This window comes from Cryptomeria japonica, chromosome 9, assembly GCF_030272615.1.
Source record: "Cryptomeria japonica chromosome 9, Sugi_1.0, whole genome shotgun sequence".
NCBI lineage: Eukaryota > Viridiplantae > Streptophyta > Pinopsida > Cupressales > Cupressaceae > Cryptomeria > Cryptomeria japonica.
In genome coordinates, this window is record NC_081413.1 from 119,828,301 (window position 1) to 119,839,738 (window position 11,438).

Below are 11,438 nucleotides of genomic sequence, written 5' to 3' on the forward strand. Positions count from 1 at the left end.
ATATTGTACACATTTCCATTTGTTCTTTTTCCTTTTGCTACAATCTGACCGATACTCTCTTTTCTTATCTGGCAACTGATAGAGTCAAAAGTGAATTTGTAACCTTTATCACACATTTGACTTACACTTAGTAAATTGTGCTTTAAACCTTCCACATAATATACATCATGGGCCTTAAATTTGCCATCTATATTCAGAGTACCTTTTCCTTTTATCTTGATGGAGGAGTTGTCTCCAAATCTTACTGAGCCTCCATTTCAATCTTCGAGCTTAATAAATTTCTTTTTGTCACCGATCATGTGATTGGAACAACCATTGTCTACAACCCATAAGTTCCTTCTTTTTGCATGCAGGGCAGCCTACACTAATCAGACTTACTTCTGCCTTATTCTTGTCTTTTTCAACCCAAGCCGATTTGTCTTCCTTCTTCTTGTCTACTGCAATTTCATGTTTCAGTTTGACTACTGGTTCCTGGTCCGATACTATCTTCTTTGTCTTGGTTGTCCTAAGTTTGCAATGTGCCTTAACTTCTAACAATTATAACACTTTATATTGACATTAAATGATGAATTTTTAAAACTATTATAGGACACCAATTGACTTCTCCTACATTCAAAACTCCTATGATCGAATCCATTACACTGATAACAAACAACATCCATACCCCAGAGTGCAGCAAAAGAATTTCTACTTTCAAAACTAATAGGGGGCTTATTCATCAGTCTAGAATCGACAACTCTATGTCCAAACTTATTACACCGGTATCAATAACCATGGAAATTGGGTACATACCAGTCTTGTTGCTTTGTATTGACAAACATTTGTCTCACCGGATGTCTTCCTCTCATGTTGTTGATTATGATGAATCCTTCACTATCCACCTTGGGCTTGCCTTTATGATTTTCATACTGGTACAATGTGTGAGCCTTCCAATTTTGAGCATACCGGTTCACAGGCTGATTTCTTGTAGCCTTAGCATAGGTCTTCTTGCTAGTATCTTTTCCGTCTGTAAATATTTGCTTCTCTTTACCTTCACTTGAGGAAGCAAGTTGTATCTCCTTACCGGACATGTCTTGGCTATTTGAACATTGTCCTTCAAATCCTAAACCACTGGTGTCTTTTGAATGCTTATGTTTGCTCAACATCTTGTCTAAAGCTTCAGTGCTACCCTCATACTTGCTCCTCATCTTCAATTCATCTTTGCTCTTTTCTAGCTCCTTTCCGAGCCTTACAATTTCTTCTTCCAGATTTTGCTGCTCCTTTTCATTATTTATCAAATCGGAGGATGTAGCTTCACATATCCTCTTAGCTTCTTCCAACTGGAGTTGTAGATCAGAAATTGTTTTCTTGGATTCCTCCAGAGATTCCTCCAGTTGTTCTTGTTCCTCTACAACAACATGCTTAACCCTTTTGAGTTATTTTCTTGTTTTCTTCAACTCCTCAAGAGTGCTTATGAGCTCACCTTCTAGGTCCAATTTAGCTTCAATATCTTCATCTTCCTCATCTTCAACAACCGGTTCATCTAGTACCATAAAGAGATTAACTTCTCTTTCATCCTCATGGCAGCCATCTTCTGATGCACTTTCTTCATCTATAGCATCATCTTCAAATGTGTATAGATTGTTTTGCTTCCGGTAGCTTCTTCTTTCTTCCTGGTAGGCCTTCTTCTCTTTATCCTTACCAAAAGACCTATCAGAGCTCCTTTGCTCATCTCCACCGGTTTCACCATAAGGACATTTTGCAGCAAAGTGTCCTATTTTACCACAGCTAAAGCATTTGAGAGGTAGTTTTTCTTTATACTTACCAGATCCTCTTTTGAGCTTTCTTACAAAGTTTGCAACTTCAGTATCCGAGTCTCCACTAGATTTTCAATGAACACTTTATTCCTTACTCTTTTTGGTGGAGTTGAAGGCAACTTCTTTCTTGGAAGTTCCTTCACTGGTTGTGCTCATGTCATAAGCAGTTAGAGAGCCAAATAACTCATCCATTGAAAAGCTTTTTAGATCCTTAGCTTCCTCTATAGAAGAGACCTTAGTATCATACTTAGATGTGAGTGATCTAAGAACCTTTTTGACAATAACTTCATCAGCTATTTCCTCTCCCAGTTCTCTGTTGGTATTCACAGTTTCATCAACTCTGTGAAGGTAGTCTGCAATCTTTTCTTTATCATTCATCTTCAATCCTTCAAGCTGACCTCTTAGTGTTTGCATCTTGACCTCCTTAACCTTGACATCTCCTTCAAATAATCTCTGTAGCTTATCCCAAGTCTCCTTGGCGGATGAGCAGTGCATAACCTTGACAAAATCATTATCTGACAGCCCACTGAGAATAGCATGTTTAGCTTTTGCATTATTTTCCCACTCCTTCTTAGCATCCAGATCTGTGGGAGGAACACTAGGGACGGTATACCCATTTTTTATAGACATCCAAACATCAAAACCTAGTGAGAATAGATAGGTTTCCCTTCTTTTGATCCAAAAGGCATAGTTGGTTCCATCAAACATGGGGGCTTTGGAGGAGGAGGACTCATTTCTTGCCATTGTGTTTTTTAGACCAAAATCTACCCAAGCTAGAGAAAGCTTTGACCAATCAGAGAACCTAAGGCTCTAACACCAATTGTTCATATGTTTTCCGTTGTGCTTTATCTTCATCTCTCCCCCTAATCTCTAGACATGCCTCCTTCTATCCATCCATCTCTCTCCCATTCTTCTTCTTTTTGGACCTCTGTATCAATTTCTTTTTTCCTCTCTATCTCTCTCTCTCTCTCTCTCTCTATCACTTCTTTCATCTATCCCTCTATCTCTATCTCTCTATACCACTATATCTCTCCCTCTCTCTATATATCACTTCTTATCTCTATCTTTATCTTTCTATATCTTCATCTCTCTCCAACTATTTATTTTTCTCTTCCATATCTATATATTCCTCTCCCCTCTCTCTCCGTCTCTATCTTCCTCTCCCCATTCTCCATCTCTATCTTCGACTCCAACTATATCTTCATCTTCTTCTCTATCTCTTTACCAATCTCTCTCTCACTCTTACCCCTGTATATATCCCTCTTTCAGGCCCTATCTCAACCTCACTCTTGCGCTCACCCTATTGCAAAGATAATATGAGCATGTTGCTAATAAAACTTGATTATCTTCTCAATTCAAAAGTTTCATTTCAGTTATGATTGAATCCTTGTAAGTGGATGCATAGTTGATTTTAAGCCATCACCTCTAAATTAAGTCCTTTGTTGTACAAACAACATCATGGCCACAAATTGACCTCATGCACTACACGAATTTATCCCAAAAAATAGACCAAATTTTCCCCAACTGACCTTCCACATCACTTTGGCATACCCATTGCACACCAAAGTGCAATTGCTAGTTTATATTATTTCATTAAAATAAGAGTTGTAGTTAATATTACATAAATATAATTATTCTAATATCATTTTAAAATACCAATGATTCAAAATTATAATAATAAAAAATTAGAACAAATATTTTTACTATAATACTATGATGACAAGTACTCGCCACTACGTGACACTTGTTTTAATTTAGAATTATCCCAATATTTAATTTTATTAAGAATTATTCTATTTATATTGATGTGAAACGCTGATTTTATTTTGTTTTTAAAATACAATTGAAAAATAATTTTTCTTTTTTATTATTTATATTATAATATAATAGTAGTATATAAATAGATAATATATTATATTATATAATGATAAGTAGGACAAGCAATTAGGACAAGCAAGTCAAATTATGATATTGCTATGGGATTCAATTCTTATGATGGAATGAGTCAATAAGTTTGACTCAAAAACTACATATATTAAATAAATTAAAAAAAACACTGAAAAAAAAATTAATATAAAAAATTACTATTAATTGAAAAGAGAAAACATTTTAAAATAAAACTTTTGAAATGTACAGCTGACGCAATTATCCCGGGCGGCAACAGACGTGATGTAAAAATTCCATTTTCTTTTGCTTGGAGCATCTGATTTGTTAAGGTTTTGTATGGCCTCTAGTATGCAGCAGGTATCTAATTGTACTTGTATCTTTGGATCTTGAATACTGAAGCAATGATGCAGGGGGCTCTGGTTAGGGTTAGGGTAAAGGCTAGGTTAACTCTCGGCTTTCTCTATAAATTGTACTCAAATTCATGTATTTTCTCATGTTTCTCTTTAAATTGTAATCAAATTCATATATTTTCTCATGGATTCAGCCATGGCCAGGGTAGAGGTGGATGGAAAATGTAGCATTTTCCCTGCCCGCCCTTCTCTACCGCAGCAATGCAAACTCACCTATTCGGATCTGCAGCTGTTGTACGTCCATTATACGCAGAAATGCCTCTTCTTCTCCACCCCTACAAGCTGCACAATCCAAGATTTTGAGTCCATGGTGGAGCGCCTGAAGAAAAGCCTGTCGGAAACCCTAGTTTACTTCTATCCGTTGGCAGGAAGACTGAAAACATGTGACGGCGAGGTGTATATTGACTGTAATGACAGTGGAGCAGAGTTTATAGAAGCATCTGCGCCAGATCTTTGCCTTGCACAAGTCATGGGGGATAGCATCCCTCATCAGCTCTTTCCTTTCAATGGTGTTTTCAGCATAAATGGCCACTTTCTGCCGTTGTTAGTGGTTCAGGTAATTTAACCACTGTTCTTTTTCTCCTTTGATATTTTAAGGAATGAAATATAGAACTTCTGAAGAAAACTGTTCTTTCTCTCCTTTGATATTTTAAGGAATGAACTATAGAACTTCTGAAGAAAAAATTGTGTTTTCTGGCTTTCTTTTTGCTTATTTAATATTTTAAGGAGTGAAATTTAAAACTACTTTTAAAAAATTGTCTTTTCTCTGATTTTTTAGGATTGAAATGTACCTAGATCTTCTGAAGAAAAAATTGTTTTTTTCCCATCTTTTTTCTTTTAGTCAGTTTTTATTGTGCATAGTTTTTGGTATAAATTGTGTAAATTTATTTTCTGTTGTTTCTCCATCATGTTGAAGAAATAGCAAGTCAAGAAAATAATAGAATGAAATGTAAAATTACTCAAAAAACTGTCTTCACTGGGTTTTAGGAATGAAATGTAATTTTAAAAAAAAAAATTGTGTTTTCTACTTGTTTTGTTCTCTTGTTTAATATTTTAAGGAATGAGATGTAAAACTACTTTAAAAAATTGTATTTTCATTGGTTTTTAGGAATGAAATGTAAAAGTTGTAAAAAAAAACCTGTGTTTTCTTTCTGGCTTTTTTTTTATTCAATATTTTAAGGAATGAAATGTAAAATTTCTCCAAAAGCAAAATTTGTCTTCCAAGTGAAGTTTTTGGTGTTTTGCCCTTTGGCAAGGTGGTTGTTTGTTATGTCACTTTGCTTTGCTCACTTGTTTGGTTTTTAAAACTGTATATAATTTTTGTACTCCAATAAAAAATGGTTTCTAGAATACAAATTTTTGATAAAATTAAATTAATTTTTATTAATTAGTTACATATCAACAATTTAAAGATTTTTGTTTTTAAGAGTTAATAATTAATTAGTGGAAGAGTAAATGACTTGCATATTATTGGTCACTAGAAACTAACCCTCTTTAAATGGAAGTTTGACACAATATATGAATGATGACATCTTCTTTTGAATATGGGTAAAGTATTTATTTAGTTAGTTAGTATTATATATTTTTTTAACATAAATAATTTATTATTTAAATTGAATTAGATTAAATGTGAGCATTTCTTGTTTTTTAAAAGTTTATATAATGATTTTATTTTAAAAAATTCTAATATATATATATATATTATATTAGGTGACAAAGTTGATAGATGGAATCGTATTGGCATTTATAATCAACCACTCACTTGCTGATGGGTCTTCAAATTGGCATTTCATTAATTCTTGGGCTCAACTATGTCGAGAACCTTTAAGCATTCCTCTCTTTCCATTACACACACGTTGTTTCACTACAACTTCTCCAGTAAAGATCAACTTACAACACAACAATATAAGCAAACAAAGGTTTGATAATTTTACCCCACCACCATTAAGTGAAAAAAGATTTCATTTCAATGAGCAAATCATATCTCTTCTAAAGAAAGAAGCCAATGAGGCATTGAAAGAGAAATCCATCTACATCTCCTCCTTTCAAGCATTGTGTGCACATATATGGCAAGGAATCACACGAGCTCGAGGGCTTTCTCCTAACGAAGAAACTAGATTTTGTTTTTCAATGAATTGTCGATCTAAAATGGTCCCTCCATTGCCTTACTCATACTTTGGCAATGCTCTTCAAGGAGTTGGGGCAAGCATCACAACAAAAGAACTTTTGAGTGGTAGTAGAGCTTCAATAGCCCTAATGTTGCATCGCACCATAGCATCACACCAAGATGCTCAAATTCGAGCTGAATTAGACAAGCCTCCAAGATTTCCTGATTTGAAAGATTTTCTTAGCACTAATTCCATTGTGGTGGGAAGTTCTCATAGATTTCCTATATATAATAATGATTTTGGATGGGGAAGTCCAATAAGTGTTAGTAGTGGATGGGCAAACAAATTTGATGGAAAATTAACTGTGTATCCTGGACGTGACAAATCGGGAAGTATAGATATAGAGGTTTGTCTTCTTCCTCAAACCATGAATGCTCTGGAATTTGACACGCATTTTATTTGCCCTTTTAATGATTGAGAACAAAGCTAATTTTGTAGGGCCACTCAGTAAAATTTGTTAGGTTTTTCTTTCAAAATTGTGAAGGGGCATGCTTCTCTTTGAGACACCCCCTTTCTTCTATGTCCTTAATAACTGGCTTTTTCAATAGTTAATTATCTCTTCCATATACAACCAATCATGATGATTGAATTTCCAAAAATCTCAACTTTACAAGTGTGCTCTTTGCTTGAGAAAGGTTTAAAGAGAAGACACCCATGTGTGCTCATTTTCTTCAATTACTAAAATTATTTGCTTATAACATAAACATGAAAAGAATTTCTTATAAACAAGTGGTATCAAAACATTGTTTTTCATTGGCTTTATTTGAGCTCTCTAGAAATTCACCAACAAACATAGAGATTTATTCTATGACAAAAATAAAAGTTAGTGTATAGTTTATCAATCCTAGATAAAAATCAAGTCATTATACTTTATAAAAAATATTGTGTGAAAAAATGAATTTCTTTTTGCAATCAATAAGCATTGTAGAAAGGAAGAATGTGTTATAATTTGTATATCCTGCAACCTAATCAAAATAAGGGACAACCTATTAAAAACTAGTGTGTATAATCATTATTGTATAATGGAAAGTTAATTGTATACCATATGATGTGAAAAGGGAGTATCGTCAAAGAATGGCATTGATGTTGCAAGCATTACAAGCGTAGTTAATTTTTTATGAAATAGATCTATTTATTACTTCATAATAGTTTATGCATTATGCACCCAAAAAATGTGAACGAAATGAAACCACATCTCCTCAACAGCCTCCAAGCCTTCTGATATTTCATTTACTAGACTCCCATGACCACCCCATTATTCATCTCTGAGCATAAACAGATCAACAATCTGCTGCTCATACTAGACTGCGTGATCGGAATGTTCACATCTGCATTTAACTCCAAAGCTCTTTGCCAACTGATCAGGGAGATTTCTCACAAGACATGTCTTATGCCAACAACACACCCTATAAATAGCTGCTTTTGATCTCGTAATGTTATATCATGATAAGCTAGAGCTTTTCTAAAAATATGGGGAATTCGAAGGTGGATCTTCACAATCCCTGTTTAGTCTTTCTCAGGCAATCAACTATCTCATCCGACAATTCATTTGTTAGTTGCTTATGAGATCTGAACATTCTGCTTGTTATTTCATTCTTTTTCACAAATTTGTCCGGTTTTTATCATATTTTCTCTTTGTCATATTCTGTAAACCAGTACTTCGGATCCTTCATGATCTCTTGCTTTGCAACTTCAGATTTTACTTCTTTTAATACCAAGAATTTGATCATAATGAAAAGACAAATCAGATAATATTTCCTTTCTTCGATCTCTGTGACAATCTAGTATTTTCTGACTATGTTAGGCATTGAGCCCTTTTTCGGCTTTAGCAAGATTCTCTTTATTTTGAATGTGATTCATTTGGTTAAAGAACTGCTTCATATCTTACGACCTCATCTTTGATCTGTTAGCCCTCGCATTTGGTGCCTCTGCCGATTCAGATGGTACACAACCATAGTTAACATCTACCTCTGATAAATCACACCTATAACATTTAGTTGATATTATTTTGCCTATTTATTTATTTATTTTTTTCAATAAAAGTGGATTATTCCACTAAACTTTTTTATTAATATTTTTTAATTTTTACACAGGATTCAAAGAGCATACAAGAGGAAAGAACCCTAGGAAGAAAACCTCTGGTCACAGCTCATAAAATAAACCTATAGTATCTAACGGATCAATTTATACACCCCGCCCAAAACCACATACAAAATGCGGCCACAACACATATAATATCAGTTTTGCATAGAGCCCATATGACAATTTGTCAAAAAAACCCATCGGATAATTTTCAAATGTAGACTCCACATCTGCTATCAATGGAAGAAGACAAAATTTTCCAAAGCCCTGTGCCAAATTCCATGAGCCAAAAACCTTCCTGCCAAAAAAGAAAGTATCAAAAAAACTTTGGAAAAACATTATTGTATCAAATACCATGAGCTCGAACTCTCCTCCAGACAAGGAACATGAATACTTGAAATGAAAGGGTAAAGCGGGAATAATTATCATCATAAAATTTTACATCAACATTACTCAAGAAAATCACATAACTATTGTTGCAAACCTTCCCATACCCTAGAAGGAATTTCCTCAAAACCCACCTCTCGCTGATTGGCATTGTTATCAATGGCTAAATTTGCCAAATAATCCGCAATCTTATTAACTTCTTTGTAACAATGGGATACCAAGAAAGATTCAAACAATTCTAATTTTTGTAAAATGGGATCAAGTATATACTGCAAATTCCAACAATTCGATTTTTTTTTCATAACACTTTGAATAATCACCATAGAATCACCTTCAATTATTAAGTCCTTAATTCCCAAAGAGATTTCCATATCCAAACCAAAAGACAAAGCATGAAATTCCGCATAATTGTTAGTTTTAAAACCAATAGCATGACACTTAGCTCGAATAAAATACCAATATTTCGCCTATTTATTGCTCAGTTGAATCTGTGAGAGTTTTCTTCTCTTTTGTGATTGTGTCTTTTAAGTCCCGACCAAGTAGATAGACCAACCCTACAATTTGGAGTTCATCTTGCCATGGTTCTCTAAAATGTCCGCTGCCATGTTGGCTTCTCTATAAACATGTTTTATAGATAATTCACCCATGTCTTTAATTATCTCCCATGCCATTGTCACCAGATTCTTTACTTTCCAATTAGATGTGGATATTTTTTTATTAAAGTTTATATGCATAATTGGGAGTCACCTTGTATGTCTATATTTTTTCCCTTATATTTGCGCCTGCCAATCCAGGGTTTCCCTTTCCAGCCCAATCAAAATTCAATTTCCATTGATTCCTCTTGTGGGTAAGCCAAATGAATTCCTTCCTGTTTTGTTTTTTACTATTTGTCATTATAATCAGCCTTCTAAGTTTTGTCCATTCTTTTTGCATAGGTAAAATGAACAAGTTTGGTCAGACTGAATTGTCCTTTGTATTGTGTATCCCAGTTTGACCGTATACTCCCCAATCTTTGCACCACACCAAATTATTTCATCCTCCTTATTGCAAATGTTAATTTTCCATTGTTCTAATTCTCTTTGCACCACCCCTTGTAGGTTGCTAGGTATGAGAAAAAGGCAAGGGTTAATCGAGCCAATGTAGCTCCAAATACCCCTTCCTTCTAAGTAATATAATTCACCACCTTGGATCCAAAGGCAATTTTGATTTCTTCTACATACTCTTCGATGCCTTCAATATTCATTAATGGCCTGTGACCATTCCATGAATCTGCCTTATGTTCATTGTTTATCTTCCATGTTAGATGATTTGTAATCAAGTACCAACTATCAAACAGAAACTTCCACACTGCAAAACCTCCACTTGAATTGCCAATAGTAAGGGTACGACTGGGATCATTGTTGTCCAAGTATTTTTGTTGAAATAGATCTGTATACATTTTCCATGAGAGCTTTGCTCCTAATGCTACATTTTGTGTCCTTAATTCTTCTTAATCCTACACCTCCAATCGTATGGGATAGATAAGCCTTTTCCCATTGTATTAAGGGAATTTTTTTTCGTCTTTTGATCTTTCTCAAAGGAATTTTTTAAGGAGACTTTCCAAATCCACCTCTATTTTATTAGTGACTTGATAACATGACATCATATAGATAGAAACCATCAAAAGAATCAATCTGATCATTATAATTATGTCGACTAGTGTTAACCATTTATTTTTCCAAACTACGGTTTTCTTGATTCATCTCTCCACAACTTCCTCTGGATAGCTTGATCTACAAACTCATCCAAACATTGAGGCTCCAAGATGTTTGGCAAACAAGGTGGCAATTGGGAATCCAAGTAGGTTAGCCATTCTTCTCTGAGTGGTCTTCTTTGTATTGAAAATAAAGATCTCTGATTTTTGTTTATTCATCATCTGCCTTGATATCATTGTGTATTCTTCCAACATCTCCTTAATATTTTTAGCTTGTATCATTAGCAATCTGAGTGTGAGAATTATAGGGTCCATGTCATTAACCACTCCTATACGAGCAATCTGGGCTTGATCCCTATGACTATTATTTTGTTTATTTGTTATTTAGCTTTTCGAGCTCTACTCGTGTCACTGGTTTAGCTTGTTGGGTGTTGCCTGTGTGACTCTAAGGGGTGACCTTGTGTCCCCCTATATTTTTGTGTGGATATGTGTCTTATATTTTTGAATAAATAGAAACTGACACATGTAGTCATCAAAAAATATGTTTAGGGAGTAAAAATGGAGGAGAATATATATCAAGAGATGAATGAATGGCAAAGTTTGAAAAGGGACTTATAAAGACTTGGAAGGTAAGGCATGCGAGGGATGAGAAGTTTGATAGGCATGTCGAGATGTGAAACTTTAACAAGACAATACTTTAAACAATTTCTTGAAAGTTTGGGAGACTAACAAACACACAAAAATTCTAAAAACACCAAAAACAACCTAGGCAATTTTTTTATGGATTTATTGCATATTCTGCAACCTAGGGGACACCTTTAGGATGTCTCATATCAATTATCGACAAAAGTTGGATAAGGCCAAATCCACGTTTTCATTTGAGCAAGACAAAGCAAACATGAGACACGTGAAAATGAGGTTCCAACATAACCATCCTTTAACATGAGAGTAAGTAGGAGCTAGACTATTAGTTGTAATTTCCAATCAAGACTTCCACTTAAGCATGCTTAGTCAA

The 11,438-nt window shown here is 34.4% G+C and overlaps 1 protein-coding gene across 4 annotated transcripts; it reads left to right on the forward strand.

The window, feature by feature from the left end:
• The first annotated feature begins 3,942 nt into the window (after positions 1 to 3,942).
• Positions 3,943 to 6,944, forward strand: LOC131062768 (BAHD acyltransferase DCR). 4 transcript variants are annotated; one of them, XM_057996493.2, is made up of 3 exons: positions 3,943 to 4,040; positions 4,228 to 4,649; positions 5,804 to 6,944. In XM_057996493.2, the coding sequence occupies exons 2-3, from the start codon at positions 4,230 to 4,232 to the stop codon at positions 6,677 to 6,679; spliced, it is 1,296 nt and encodes a 431-aa protein (XP_057852476.1). In that variant the 5' UTR covers positions 3,943 to 4,040; positions 4,228 to 4,229; the 3' UTR covers positions 6,680 to 6,944. The 4 variants fall into 4 exon arrangements, with proteins under 4 accessions (XP_057852476.1, XP_057852478.1, XP_057852477.1 ...); XM_057996495.2 differs by having other exon boundaries at positions 4,323 to 4,649; XM_057996494.2 differs by having other exon boundaries at positions 4,038 to 4,125.
• Positions 6,945 to 11,438: the final 4,494 nt, after the last annotated feature.